A 16,234-nucleotide genomic window follows, 5' to 3' on the forward strand; every position below is an offset into this window, starting at 1 on the left:
CCCCTCCCTCCCTCACTCCTGACATGTATCCTTTCACTCAGCACATAGTGACTGAAACCCACACACACTCGCTTGGGAAGCGGGTTAAAGAAACAAACACAGAGTATATGCCCTTATGGAGTTAGAACCTGGTCCCAAATCCCTAATCTCTGTTAACTTTATCTCCTCCATATCTTTCAAGTCCCCTTCCTTTTTTACCCGGGCATGTATCATCTCTTGCCTAACATAGGAGAGATCCATCCTGCCCAGGCTTGTGCTTATACAAGCTGCGTGGAGAAGGGGTTACAGGAGAGTCAGGCTGGTGCTGCAGAGAGTCAGCTGTGGGAGGCTCCTATAAGAATGTAGAGAAATGATAGACTTGGACCAAGGCAGCAGCAGTAGAGGAATTGAAAAAGGGGTATGATTCTGAACATATTGTGAAGGTATCGTTGGCTGGATTTGCCAGCGCATGAGGTGCATGTACAGATGCAAGATGGAAAACGCTAAAATATGGGCACTGTGTACTGTGGATTCGCCAGGGGCATGGGGTCCCCGCCTGGCACCCTCACTCCTTCTGTGTAAAGATCCCATGACTTCCCTTTGCAACTCAGGCTCAAGGACGAAGAGAAGCTACAAGATATTCACCTTTTTTTCTGCATGTTTTCAACTCCAACCTTCTTCAGCTTTCATTTTCATTCTGTAAATGAGCTTGTCTAAGCAGTTTCACAAGTTCAATGTTGTTGTTTTGATAACTCACTGCTAATATTTAATTTGGAGGCATTTTGTGTAATTTATCTTTAATCATAATAAATGCATACAGTCATAAACAATGATTTGATTTATATTAAATATTTACCTGGGTTTTATCACAGAATATTGGATTTGCTCACCACTTTATCCTCAGTACTTAAAATGGGCTGGGTGTTCAAGAAATTTATGTTGAATGAGTGGACCATAACATTATCTTGAATGCAAATCTAAATTTTCTCCTAAGTAAGGCAATAATTAAGGCTATATATAAAGAAGTGTATAATAACCATTGAGAGTTGACTTCGAGGAGAACTAATTTAAAGCAGTTTTTCCCTGATCACTAAAAAAAATATTGAGGTCATAAAATTGACAGAGATTTTGCTGATTTGCATTGTTAAAACAGTGCTTTAATAGTCATTGCCTTTTCATTCATTTTTTTCATTCTTGGAGAACTAATGTGTAGAATTGGAAACATTTTGAATTGAGGGAAATGGGGCCATTTAAGCCTGATGGATCGCAGTGGGCGAAAACATTATAGCTATAACATCATAATCCAGTCCATGTATGGCAAAGTTAATTAAAACCTGTTTTGACAGTCATTGGTATAATTCATAGTCCATCACAATAGCCCTTTGTTTTCTTTGAGTTTAGGTTCTGAATGTGACGCCTAATGATGGCTTTGCTAAAGTACATTATGGCTTTATCCTGAAGGCACAGAACAAGATCGCAGAGAGCATCCCCTACCTAAAGGTACCTCCCTCCCCTCCTCTCTTGTCCTCTTCCCACCCCTTTCAGTCCTTTGCACACCCTTGACTATGTATCATAGATTGATTGGCTTGTACTGCTGAATCTTTTCATCACCAAAATGTACGCCCTCTGACTGTGACATTCATAGGCAGAGTAGACATTCAGCATAATCAAGAGTGTCAGATGGAGAAGAACCAACTATGTAAACAAAGATTCTTTGGAAAAGATTGTATGAAGTTCCTAAAACTGCAGTTATGTGTTGATAAAGTATTTTACAATGTGAACAGTGCGTTACTCTTCCTTTTATACTTTCATTATACGTTGATACTATGTTACACAGGGCTCATGGCAACCTATACAAAGTGAGGTAACAAATGCAGACTGAATAGGTCAAATCCCCAAAAGCCTGATAGCTTGAAAGACTCAGAGTAAAGTATGCTGTCATTTTTTTCTCACCTCTCTAATTGAATCCTTGTCCATTCACCAGAATCACATTTGGTCTAGCTCAGGGCTGCCCCACAGAACTTTCTGCCCCAATGGAAATGATCTTCATTGGTATTCTTTAATGTGGTAGCCACAGGATATGCATGACTATTGAGCATCTAAGATATGGCCAGTGTGACTGAGGAACTGAATTTTTAATTTAATTTTTTTCTTTTTCGGCCACATGCATGGCCTATGGAAGTTCCTAGGCCAGGGATCGAATCCAAGCTGCAGCCACAACTGTGTCACAGCATAGCAATGCCAGGTCCTTAACCCACTGTGCCATAGCAGGAACTCCTATTTTAATTTTAAGTAATGTTAATTGAAATAGTAACACTCCCTGATAGCTGCCATATCAACCAGGTAGCTGATTGAATACCAGTGACCTTTATGCAACAGCTTTGTGATCTCTTTCACATGACTTGATCAGAGATCCCAAATAGCAGCTGACTGATTGCAAATAGCTTGCCTGGTCTATTTGGCCAACATAATTCCCTTAAAAACAATTTTAATTGCTTGTGCTAGTTGAGAATCTGAACAGTTTATGTAATTATGCAGGTTTCTGGTCTCTGGAAAGGTCACATCTGGCCCTCCCACATCCCAGCACAGGACTAAGTGGTGATATCCCCTGGAGGTGGCCATGCACCTACCCCCCCAGGGTGCTTGGCTGTCACTGGGCCTCTGCAACCTTTCCATTTCCTACCATGGTCCTGTGGGCACGTGGGTTTCTCTGATTTAAAGAGTTCCCCTTAGATTTCCTTTGACCTAATAAGGGCCTACCTAATAGTACTTTCCTGGCTCAGAGTTGGGGAAGCAAGGGTAGGGTTGATTAGTTAATGAGCGTGGATGCTTATTTGCCCATCTGTCAGTCAAGAGTCTGGATCACCACTCTCCTCTCCTGAGTGATGCTTCTGGTCCTTGCTGCTATTTTCTAACAGCATGAAAATAAAACTTCTTCTGAGTGAAAGATAATGGACTTCTTGTGAAGAGGCCTCAAAGATGAAGATTTTTAGACATTTAAATAGGCTTTATCTTTGTCCTTTTTTTACTTTTCTAAATTCATTCTCTCATTTTGATATTTTCTCTTTTGTTTTTATGCAAATTTAAATTTCAGTTCTTTTGTGGGCAATGGGGATAGAAATCAGCTAAGCATTTTAGGAGTTGTTTAATAAAATTATATTTTCATAGATTCCAACTGGCTTTAATCCTATTGTGTGTTCTGTAAAAGATTTCATCGAAAAGTGAGAACACATTTGTTTTTTGAGTGGAAATAAAAATATTACTTGCAGTTGGGTCTCTATCATTTCAAATGTCTATGAGCAACTAAACATTTTGGTTCAGGGATGAAAAAGCCTCTAGATGACATATGGTCAGATTTGGAGAGCAAAATTAATGTGATAGAAACCCAGCCAAAGAAATTCTTTGGGATATTGAAATCCGATTGCTCCCACAGAGGCAATTCACAAAGCATCTTACTAATTTTATGGGCTATTATTCCAGTGTTAATTGATGATGAATGTATTGTTAAATTTAATTTTACCACCTCCTTTTGGTTTTGCATTGTCAACGTTGACCAGTAACCTAAGTGCCAAACTTTAATATTGAGATGAGGTTTCTGGTTCTTAGATTTTCATATGGTATTTGAAGATTAAGTAAATCAGTGGACTAATCTGGTATTTAATTCTTTCATAAATACTACCACTGTCCTTTCTACAGGAGGGGATAGAATCTGGGCATCCTGGCACTGATGATGGGCGATTTTATTTCCACCTGGGGGATGCCATGCAAAGAGTTGGAAACAAAGAGGTAAAGCGTTTATGGACTTTTTGTTCTTTTTAACAGAAAATTGGGGGGGGGGGTGTTATTTGTCTGAGAAAGTTACAATTGAAAAAAATATTTTCAGCATAAATTTTTGAAGGTGGTGTTTTAAACAACCCAATAATTCCTACTAAATCCTGTAAAGGACTTTTGGGCTTTGACTTTTATAATTCCTTTCAAGAAAGTATCTGAATTATCATAAAAGCAGCCTCTATGTTACTGTGTGTTTGTGTATGTCTGTGTGCCTGTGTGTATACCTGTGTGTGTGTCCATAGAGAAGATATTGCATTGAAAAAATATTTTTAAAATTATGAAACAAAGAGATGTCTTGAAATTGTTTAAATATTCTAAAACTTTTTACAGTTTACCAAGATTTTTACTTTATTTTGGAATTTTAAAAGTAGTTCTATTTATTTAGTTAGTTAGTTAGTTTTTTTGCCTTTTGGGGCTGCATCTGCAGCACCTGCAGCACCTGCAGGCTAGGGGTTGAATTGGAGATGTAGCCACCGGCCTGTGCCAGAGCCACAGCAATGCGGGATCTGAGCTGTGTCTGTGACCTACACCACAGCTCACGGCAACGCCGGATCCTTAACCCACTGGGCAAGGGGAGGGATCGAACCCACAACGTCATGGTTCTTAGTAGGATTTGTTAACCACTGAGCCATGATGGGAACTCCAAAGTGGTTCTTTCTAGAATGAAGGCTTTATTCAAATGACTCCTAAGCATACTGAACCCAGTGATTAATTGTGTCATTTGCCTTCTGAAACATTTAATACCAAATTTAAGATGAACACCTGTAGCTATGGTATTGACCTGTACTGACACAGAAAATGGAATGGCTGAAACGAATCAGATGTTTTCTTTGTGATTGTTCCTTTTTTCTGAGTGCAGTGTCAGCTTCTTTAGACATAACACTGGGTCATTAATCCTGACGTCATACAATATAAATTCCTCAGCTTTCATCATCCGTGTGGTTCACACAGCATTGCCGGATCTGTCCTACACCATCGCAAGGCTCCGGGCTGGGCTCTCCTTAGAGTAAGGGATCAAAGACTGAAGTGAGACCTTGAATCTTTGTGACCATGCATTCTATATAGATAATAAATTTTGGTTGCTAAAATTAATAAGAACCTGAGATCATTTGGACAATTGAGAGGGTTTATTGGAGCAAGGGGTTTTGTGATGGGGAATTGTCAGCTAAAGACATGAACCAATTTGGGTAACAGAAATTTGGATAATTGACACTGTTTTCTTTATACATTGCTATGTATCTGTACCTTTCCCCTTCTGACCTGTCAGTCAATCAACTGGAACTGAATGAGAAAGGAGAGGGGAAGAGAAAGAAGGGAGAAGAAATGCTGATTTGTAGTGATTTTTGTGTTCATTCTTTTAGATGTAAGTGCCTAGTACCTCCTTTGAATGAAAGAGATAAGAAAGATTTTGCCACAGTATCTAACACTGGATACATGCTCATTTCTGATTGCTAGAAATGTAATTGTCACTAATTAATTTACCTTTGAACATCTCAGGGTCCAGGGCAAAGACAGATAAAAGAAGTCTATGATTTATTTTCACGTCTTAGATGAAAACAGCCCAGACTTCAAGGGCAAAGAATTCACTACCAAAGACGTGTTAAGGGCTTGGGATTTGAACCTATGGGACGGTTCTATCAGCTAATTACCATTCATATGCAAAGAACAGCACAGTTTTTGAATAGAAAAAGTTCACAAAGATTCGTCCTTACAGGAGGAGCAAGCCTATAGAAGCCCCACATTAGTCTGAGTCTGAATTGACTCTAGTGCTGAGTTTGCAGACAAGAAGCCACCATCCTTCATGCCCTGAAGCATGAAGCTCTGCTTCAGGCAGCCCGGGCAGTGAAGACCCACAGCCCCTAACGGGACCATTTCCCATGGTCAGGAAGTGGGAGGAAGATCAGTCAGGGTACTTTGGGGCCAGCTCAGCCTGGGCGGTTCCCAGTATTTCTGTATCTCCCAAATCTACTTCCTAGCCCTGGGCTCTTGCTCAAAGCTCAGAATCCCATGTCTTCTGGTTGCCTAAGGTCCCCACATGATGACACAATGACCCCTTGCTTGTTTTCCTCTAAGCCATGCCTCTTCCTAGGTTTCGGCTCTTGTGTGATGGTATGGCCCACTCCTGGCCTCAGACTTGAATATCAGCCTCAGCTCTTCCCCCGCTGTGCCCAGCCCCCTCCTCACCCCAAGCTGGTCAGGGCCTCTTTGTTACCGTCCACCTCCATGGTGGCTGTAAGAACCCGGTTGTCGTTTTCTGCTTTAGTCTCACTTTCTTCCAGGCACCTTGGGCTCAAGACACCCATGGTAGAAAATAAAAATAGAGTAGTATTTCCAAGCAATGGCCTTCAGGATCCTCCCAGGCCAGTGGCAGCCACCTGTTCTCATCACAGGTGTGTGTGTTCCATGTCCAGGCCCTGTGCTCTGGGCAGAACAGCAGGCCTCACACATGGCCTGGGCTTCCTGAGTTAGACTCTCGACACACTATTTTTATGCAGTGAGTGTGTGTGTGTGTGTGTGTGTGTCTGTGTGTGTGTGCATGTGTGTGAATGACAGCTGGCACTGGTTTGAAGTATAGTCGACCCTGACATAGACCACATATAACAAGGTGCCCAGGTGTGCTTTCTATCTATTTCAGTATAGATATTCCTGAGGAGAGAGAGAAAAAGGAAATAGCAAAGAGGACATTTTCAGAGGAGTCTAACAACTTGATCACTGGTTTTCTAGCAACTTTTATTGTAAGGTAGTTTAAATGTTAAAAAAAAAAAAAAATTGGTGTTCCCATTGTGGCTCAGCAGAAACGAATCTGACTAGCATCCATGAGGACGTAGGTTCCATTCCTGGCCTCGCTCAGTGGGTTAAGGATCCGGCATTGCTGTGAGCTGTGGTATAGGTGGTATAGGTCGAAGATGCAACCCAGATCCCACAGTGCTGTGGCTCTGGCGTAGGCCGGCAGCCACGGCTCTGATTCGAACCCCTAGCCTGGGAACCTCCATATGCCATGGGTGTGACCCTAAAAAATAAATACATAAATAAATAAATAATAAAAAGGAACCTCACTGAATTCATTGGGTCCCCTATATCAATGGAGATATTTTTGTGGATGATTTTTCTAATTCCTAATATATCATTTCATAGTTCCATTCCTCTAAAAAGTTAAATGGCAGGGCTATAAAAATCAGGGGTCCTGTATGATGCACTAGTACTGACTTTGAGTGTCAGAAAAGCTCTTGTAGACAGTTTAAACCTGTCACCGTAAACAAAGTCCCTCGCCCAGGTGTCCTGCATGGTGAGTGTTAAAGCCAGGGTTGAAATCTACCTCCTGAACTAGAATTATAAAGTTTGCTGTAATATGTATATATTAATATAATAAGATAATATGAGGCTTTCCTATAATAATTTCTTTCTCACTGTTCTAACAATATGCCAAGTCTTTTTTTAAATTCAAATATAGTTGATTTACAATGTTTCTCTAGTATCTGCTGTACAGCAAAGTGACCCAGTCACACACAGTTCCCTGTGCTGTACACAGATGCCCCATTGCCCATCCAAATGAATTGCTGATAGTTCCAAAATTAATGGACTATGAGTTTCCAAAAATTATCCATGGTAATTAATACTGTTGTTCACTTTAACACTGAAAAGCATAGGAAATTAAATCCTAAGTTTAAATTGGACAAAAATAACTAAAACAGTCAATTTCATTTCAAAAGTAAAGCGCTGTATTTTTAAAATCAGACAACCACGAGCCATTTTTCTGGTTTTTAAAGAAATTGCTTAATGGTTACCACTGACACGTATTTCAAGGGAAATGCGCTAGAGTGATTAGCATATGTGTTCTTAATTTGAGAAATTACTGAGAAAGAGAATTAAATAAGTTTATTTGTGATAATGTATTTTTGATTTTTTTTTTTAAATGGTACAAAGATGGAAGGAGAATGGAATAATTTGCCAGGTATCCTGGGCGATGGTTCAATATATTTAGTGTTTTTTAAATCTCAGTTTCACCACTTGTAAAATGGACTTATCTGAGGTTATTGGGAAGATCAAATGAAACGACACATGCAGAAGCAAGTCGTCAGCTAGAAAGTGTTACTGAAAATGGGAGTGGTTCTGCTAGCACACTCGCTTTTCCTAACCAAAGAAATTTGGACCTGCGAATCTTAAAAGACTCTTTAAAGTCATTATTTCTTGCATCCAAAGGTAGTGAGATATTATGAAGATACTCTTCTTGACTATCTTCTTAATCTGCTTGATGTTTAATGTCTGTTTTCATTGCTCCAAATGCATATTTGAAATCGCTCTTCGAAAATAATCATGGGAACATTCTTTAAAACCCTTTGTCGTGCACATTATCTGGCAGTACATTCTCTCAATCTTAAAGTTACTGAAATGTCCTAAGTCAACTTACATTTTGAAGGATTTTTTTTTTCTAGTTATGGAATTCTAGGTTAGCAGGTCTGTTTGTGGCTAGGTGTGTTTCAACACTTCCTCTTTATATGCGTTGTTTCTGGTGAGAATTCTGCCATCTTGTATATTTATCCCCTCTGTGTAATGTGTCTTCGTTTCCCCCTTTAACTGCTTTTGAGATTTTATTTCTATCACTAATTTTCAGCTTGCCTTGCTGAATTTCCGCTTGTTTATGATGTGCCATGGTGTGGTATTCTTTGGATCTTTTGTTGCTTGGGTTTTAATGAGCTTCTTGGATATACAGGTTTAGTTTTTATTAAATGTGAGAAAATGTACAGATAATTGCCAAATATGGCTGTCATTGCCTTGAATACAGAATAAGTGAAACAATTCAATTTTTTTAAAAAGTATCCATTAGATGGGAATTAAAATAACAGACAGGATGCTATTCATCACACTCCTCGAATTGCCTTCCATTCTAAAGACAATGGGGCAAGCCCCGTGCAGAAGACGTGTGGGGAGGGCCACCAGGAGAGCATATGGCTGGGGTGTCATTTGAAGGGGACATATGGAACAGACTGCAGGCAGCTGTCCCTGAAAAGGCTAGTCTTCTTGGAGGCAAGTCGTATCGTGTTACAGCTAGCCTCCAGCCACAAATGTTATCCCTTCTGGTAGGGAAAAAAATAGGAGGAACAAAAATGCCCTTCTGAAAAAAAGGAATGCAGACTATCACTGTATTTACTGCCAGCTCGGAATAGTATTTTCTTTCTGTCGGCTTCCTTAACGGAGGATGTACACGCTGTTACCCTGAGGTAGCCGTCCGTCTTCGTGGGGACGGTTTATGTGAAAAGAACCTGCTCTCCATTTTGGCATCGCAGTTCACTCAGTGCAGATATCCATGAAGAAATTATGACAATCACAGTCTTTTCCTTTTAAAGGAGACATAGAAATAGAATTTAGAAATGAAAGCTAAATGATAGGCTGGACCCTCGGGAAGAGACCAGAATGAATGCAGCCTGCGCCCTATATTCAGAGAGCTTGCAGCCTGAAAGTGAAGATAAAAGACCGACATTTATTTAAAATGATGGTTCCTAATCAGAAACCCAATCAAGTGACAGTATTTTTTCCAGTATAACAGATTTAGACACCTGACAAGCGCTTTCTTGAAATGTCGCAAAGTCCTATTTTTAGTGACTTTAATTGTTTTCTCTAAATCAAGGAAAAAAACTTTATTTTTTTATATGTAATGATTTCTTTTTTTTTTTCATCATAGCTGGTTTCCAGTCTTCTGTCAATTTTCTACTGTACAGCATGGTGACCCAGTTACACATACATGTATAGATTCTTTTTTTTTCCTCACGTGATCATGCCTTTAATTGTAACATGAGTAAAAACACTTGGTTTGGAGTTCAGTCTTCCTGCTTTCCTCCAGGCGTATAAGTGGTACGAGCTTGGGCACCAGCGGGGCCACTTTGCATCCGTGTGGCAGCGATCCCTGTACAACGTGCGAGGACTGAGAGCCCAGCCCTGGTGGACCCCCAAGGAGACGGGCTACACGGAACTAGTGAAGGTGAGCTTTGCCCCCCCCTCACCCCCCTCCCCAGCCCTTGTCAGTTTCCTCCTCGAAATACTTTTAACAGTGAAAAGTATAGGAAATTAAATCCTAAATTTAAATTGACAAAAATAACAAAAACAGCCAATTTCATCTCAAAAGTAAAAGGCTGTATTTTTAAAAGCAGACAACCATGAGCCATTTTTCTAGTTTTGAAATGTCAGGGAGGAGATAGATTTCCTTTCCAGGGCTTTTGCAAAAAATACCTCAGAAAGAATCTTTTCGTCTCGCTAGCCAAGAGTTCAGGTCAGATGGGGGAGGAAGGAGCCCTCAAATATTTTGTTGAAGAAGAGCCCTCAAATATTTTGGCTTCCGGGCCCCTTTCCACTCTTAAGCTTATTGAGCACTCCAAGGAGTTGGAGGGGGCCAGCTGTGTGAGGTGTGGAGGTTATGTCTGGTCAATATGATTTTTAGAAATTAAAACTGAAAGAATGTACTCTTTTTATGATTTCTTTGAAAATAAAATAACGATTCCATGACATGTTAATAGAAATAACTTAAAAAATACATTTTCGAAACACAAAAGGCAAAATGAGAAGATGGGAATTGATTTATATTTTCACAAATCTCTTTGACGTCTGGCCTAATGGAAGACAGGAGAGTTCTGAGTTCCCGTTGTGGCTCAGCAGGTTAAGAACTCAACTAGCATCCATGAGGATGCAGCTTTGATCCCTGGCCTCGCTCAGTGGGTTAAGGATCTGGAGCTACTGCAAGCTGTGGCGTAGATCACAGATGCAGCTCAGATCTGGTGTTGCTGTGGCCGTGGTGTAAGCTGGCAGCTGCAGCTCCAAGTGGACCCCTTGCCCAGGAACTTCCATATGCTACAAGTGCAGCCCTAAAAAGGAAAAAAAAAAAAAAAGACGGGAGGATTCTCACCACTACTTTACACATACTCCCACCAGAGCAATGATCCAGCCTCTGGAACACTCCACTTGTGTGCCCATTGCACGAGAGAGCATGTAAAAAGCAAATAACATCCTTGTGGTATTAAGAAAATGGTTTTGATCTTGCACACCCCCTCATGGGCCAAGAGAACCCCCCAATGTCCCTGGACCACACTCTAAGAACCACTGGTCCTCAGTATATTAAAAAAAATTAGATACACATATTTTTAGAAAATGTTGTGGCAGATATGTAGGTTAGAGAAATGAAGTGATTCCAACAACTTACTGGCTTAAATATGTATATAATGCAAGCTTTTATAATGGTAGATTGAATCCAAACTGTAAGAATGTCTACTTTCTGATTTTGACACACTTTTTTGATAAACTCCTTCTTCTTAGATACCTTAATAAAATGGAAATCTTGTTTACTATTCAAAATGTAAAAGACATCATTTATCGCATGCATTAGATGGTCTTCAGTGGTCTGGCCTGAGAATCTAACGGCCGTATGTACATTGTTCATACAAGAAAAGACATCCTGATTTCAAACAACTGATTACACCTAGTCAAAGTGTGTTTTTCAACACCACCGGGGAATTCTCCAGTTTTCAGGGGACACTGACTGGGTGCCCTACAAATTGAACTCCATTCTCATACTAGCTACCTGGAGATAGCATCAGATCCCAGAAGTTAAGGGCCCGGTCCCAGAAGACTGCCCCCCATTTCAGATGCCAAAAGCAAGTTCAGATTGTCGCATGAGCTTCTGACCAACTGACTGTAAAATCAGAGGTTTCCCTATGACCGTCCCCTGGGGGTTAATTTTTCAGAGTAGTATGCAGAACTCAGAAGGTTTACTCAGGTTTGCTAGTTTATTATAAAGGAGATTGTAAAGCATACAGAGAACAGCCAAATGAAGAGGTCAGAGGGTGAGGTCCAGAAGGGTCCCAAGTCCAGTGGCCTCTGTCCCTGAGGAACTGGGGTACACCACCCTCCTGGTGTGTGGACACACTCGTCCACCCAGAAACTCATCAAATCTTGTGGTTCTAGAGTTTTTGTGGAGCTTAATCTGCAGCACCCTCCCCTGTAACCTGACCTCCCTCCCTTCCAGTGGTGGGTGGGGCTGAAAGTTCCAACCTTCTAATCATCTTATCTTTCTGGTGACCAGCCCCAACTTGAGGCGACCTGGGCCCCAGGCTAAGTGGTCACATTGGCATAAATTCACTTGTGCTCCAAAGGGGCTCCTTTGAATGACAAAGTCACTCCTGTTATTCAGGCAATTTTGTGGGTTTTAGGAGGTTTGTGCCCCAAAGTGGAGACAAAGGCCAGATATCTTTCTTATATTATCCCACACCACCCCTAGGTTTTGACCAACAGAGCCCTTCTGACAAAAGGATGCTAACAGTTAACTGACGCTGCCACGCGTCCAGTCCATCATCACATCTTAGGAAAGTATCCCCCAGGGCGAGTCCACTTGGGGTGGCCCGCCTCCAGGAGCTCTCTTAGTTCCAAAAGTAAGAGTGGTCCTAGCAGCAGATGGAGTCCCCCATTTAGACATCAGGTGTCACTGAGAAGACAGTATCTCGCCCCCAGCCTCTTCGAGGTGTTCGTGTACTATTGGAGTCCCCATGACATACCCCCCCTTATTCATCCTCTTAACTTCAGCCACTGTTTCTCCTTTTCTTCATTTATACCCAAACTTTTCCACCTTTGGGAAGGACATGAGGTTTGGCTCTTGAGAAGGTCTGGGTTGCAGCCGACAGCACTCATCTTACCAAGTGTTCCCTTTAACCCACGCTCATTCGGACAGGGAGGGTCACCCTGGGCTCCTGGGCTGTTTTTACCACCAGGCATGCACTCATCTGAGAGAGGCGAGGAGGGAAAAGCAAGCGGGACAAAATATTGATAATTTTGGAATCTAGATGATGGATATACAGAATTCTTTATACTGTTCTCTTTACCTTCAGGTATATATTTTACGTGTTTTGTAATATTTTGGTTAAAGACCATTGTGAATAAAATGTGTCTATAAGACTTAGAAGACCTCATTGATCAATTCGGTCTACTGAGGAGAAGAAAACTTTCATTGCGTTTTCAGTATCCTTACATTAAATATCTTCCTTAACACTGTTTATTTCATATCTTATTGCAGAAGCACACTTTATAATGATCACAATCCAGTTGTAAAGTAGGATGTCATCAGTTAGCCTTTGAATATTTTATAGATCAAAAAACCATGGTGTGGGGACAGTGAATGCAGATCGATTTAAAGAGGTTCTATAGCCAAAGCAGAAATAGTACAGGAAAAACATGTTCCTTGAATTATCTACTGCATTGAGCATTGTCAGTGATGGTTTTTCCTTTGTAAAATTCCATCCTACCTCAGATGGAATCACACTGAGTTCCTCTGATCCTCCTCTACTATCTAATCTTATTTTTTTCCTTGGTCTCTTTATGAGTTTATTTCCCTGCTGTAGCTTTCAGGATGCTTTCAAGTTCAAGTAACGTAGATGCGCCTGTCTTAAACAACAAAGAATTTGATTGACTCATGTTAAGGAAACCTAGCAGCAGGGCAGACTTCAGGGGTGGTGTAATCTGGGGAAGATTTTCTTGTCACTACTCTTGCTCCTTGGTCACTTTTGCCCCGTGCTGGCTTTTTGCATGATGGTTGCCCAGCAGCAAGTGGAAGGGAGGGATGGAAGGTGGGAATTTCATAACATTGTTGAACCCCCACATCAGCCCTAAGTGGACTTGTGGAAACCTAGCAGACCCTCTCCTGTTGGCCAAAACCATATACGTGGGTGCTCGCAGTTACAAGGGAGCCTGAGAAACCAAGTAGCTGGCAATAGGCTGGAGCAGTAGGCTTTTAACAGGAGAAAGAGTGTCCCTCTCCATCAGGCAGGAACACAGTCTGACTGAACCAGTTTCCATCACATCTCTACTCTGGATGAAGTACTAGCAAGAGGCTATGAGATTTTCCCTAAAGCAACAGATCAACCACTAGAGCCAGGGAAGGATCAGATTCTGCTAAATTGAATGGATTATCTGGGGGGAGAGGGAACACTCAAACGGACTCAGGGATCTCTTAGGAAAGAGGAAGGATCACAGTGGATGTTGGAAAGTGACCTACAGTGGCCAGTGCCCTCGCTGACTCAGATCGAAACACTGTTCTCTGCTTTGGGGTCTCCCTTTTTTTTCTCCTTCTTCTTTCTTTTTAGGGCCGCACCTGCAGCATATAGAAGTTCCCAGGCTAGGGGTTGAATCAGAGCTGTAGCTGCCAGCCTACACCACAGCCACAGCAACACGGGATCCAAGCTGCGTCTGCGACCTACCCCACAGCTCACGGCCATGCCAGATCCTTAACCCACTGAGCGAGGCCAGGGATCAAACCCACATCCTCAAGGATACTAGTCAGGTTCCTTTACTGCTGAGCCACCACGGGAACTCCTCCCTTTCTTATCATTCATTTTCTAAGAAACCTTTTCAACTCTAGCTCAACTGCTGTTAAAATTTCTACCAAAGCTATGCTCCCCAAAGAGACTTCTCACTATTTTACTCCAGCTGTATAGACACTAACATTCAATGTGAGAATTAACTCACCATGTAATTTCCATGGCTCATATTCCTTTCCAATTTTAGTTTTGCTCAGTGATTCAGCTTTACCTCAAATGCCACGCATATTAGTCCGTCCTTATGTCTTGCTGCTGCACTTTGTTGTCGTCAGTTCGGTCAGGACTCCCACCACACCTTTCCATATGCTAGCCTGTAGCCTCTTTCCTTTATCCCTTCCCTTCACCTTTCTCTCCTGCTCCCCTCACAGCCAATACTGACTTTTCCTTCAGAGGTTTGATAAGTTGTCACTGCGGTGGGGAGGATGAATTAGGGGTCCTTCCTTACATGCATACAAAATACCTTCTACATCCTTTTTAAGCCCTTAGCACACTGTATTCTAAGAGCCTATGAGGCATTCCCATTGTAGCTCAGCGGGTTTCAAGCCTGACTAGTATCCGCGAGGACGTGGGTTTGATCCCTGGCCTCGCTCAGTGGGTTAAGGATCTGGCATGGCCATGAGTTGTGGTGTGAGTTGCAGATGCAGCTCTTATTCAACCCCTAGCTGGGAACTTCCATGTGCCACGGGTGTGGCCCTAGAAAGATCAGAAAATACAAAGTAAAATAAAATAAGAGCCTATGAGACTGTAAGAGGGACCATGTCCATCTTACTCAGGACCAGCACAGTATCTGATACATGATAGACACTCAAAAATCAGGCTTGTTGTATGAGGGTTTGTTGTTGTTGTTGTTGTTGCTTTTTAGGGCTGCACCTACGGTATATGGAGGTTCCCAGGCTAGGGCTCAAATCAGAGCTATAGATGCAGAGCCACAGCAACGTGGGATCTGAGTCGTGTCAGCAACCTACACCACAGCTCGCGGCAACGCCAGATCCTTTAACCCACTGAGCTATGAGTTTTTATAAACTTTCTTTTCTCTAATGGTTTCATAGATGTGTTGGAAATTTCAGAAATGTAAAAATCTTATCACTTGGCATTTCCTATATGTAATAGTTGGTACAAGTGGCATTCTTCTTTGCTGAGAGTGAGAAAAACTCTCTCTTACTTCTTCTGCACTGCAGCAGGATGGCTTGGAGAAGAGAAAAATGCCCTCTCCCTGCTGTTTTAGGAACAAGAGTGTTCTAGCATGGAAATTGCTGCTGCATAAAAAGGGAGGTTATTTAGACTGTCCAGAGTTCCTGTTGAAACTTCAGCTGATTAATTGCTTATAAAATATTGGGGTAGGCCTTTGGAATGGCAGAAAGAATATCTCTGTGAATTTACCCCTCCATAAAAGTAATGAAAACATGGAGAAAAATTGTCTAAATCAACTTTGGAACTCTTTACATTAACCAAAGACTTATAGCAATCTGTGGAGTGTTTGGTCAAGAAAACCTGCTAAACATCAGTAAGAACAGCAGGATTTGTGGGATGGTAACTTGACTTACTCCCAGACATTCCTCCCCAGCTCCAGGGTAGCCTTGAAAACTGGCAGTCTCACAACACTGCCTATGAAGACCACAGCCTTTCAGGCTTTGGTGGCAGCCCATGAAGTTTGGAGCACTTGAAAAAGTTTCACCCCCAAGGCAATGTCACTCTTTGACCTATTTTGTGCTGCTCAAAAAACCCTATCATCAGGACATTATTGTTATTTGAACTCAGTCATAAGCAAAACTTCATCCCAGGCTGTTAGACAAGACAATCTTGTGGTCGTTTTTAAAATATCACAGCTGCCCAAGGCAGTGGTACCAGTTAGGGCTAACAAGAACCTGGCCAAAAAAAAAAAAAAAGGCTTAATAAAGAAGATCTGTCCAGGCAGGTCTTTGAAAAGCTCCAACATATTCCTGGGGATGTGGAAGGCCAATGCACGTGCGTGCAGCATGGCGAGCATGTCCAGGAAGCACCTGAGAGGACACAGTCTTCCACCTTTGTCTGACCTTGAGACATTGCACAAGCAAGAACTGAAGGCTCGATCA

General features: G+C 41.7%; 1 protein-coding gene across 1 annotated transcript in view; it reads left to right on the plus strand.

Moving 5' to 3' along the window:
- ASPH (aspartate beta-hydroxylase) overlaps positions 1-16,234 on the plus strand; it is a 176,723-nt gene that overhangs the window by 126,571 nt on the left and 33,918 nt on the right. Inside the window, exons 20-22 of the mRNA XM_047783864.1 lie at positions 1,381-1,479; positions 3,676-3,765; positions 9,650-9,787. Of these exons, the coding sequence (XP_047639820.1) occupies positions 1,381-1,479; positions 3,676-3,765; positions 9,650-9,787 (327 nt within the window). The remainder of the gene's footprint in view (positions 1-1,380; positions 1,480-3,675; positions 3,766-9,649; positions 9,788-16,234) is intronic.

Source organism: Phacochoerus africanus, chromosome 6 (genome assembly GCF_016906955.1).
Source record: "Phacochoerus africanus isolate WHEZ1 chromosome 6, ROS_Pafr_v1, whole genome shotgun sequence".
NCBI classification, from domain to species: domain Eukaryota; kingdom Metazoa; phylum Chordata; class Mammalia; order Artiodactyla; family Suidae; genus Phacochoerus; species Phacochoerus africanus.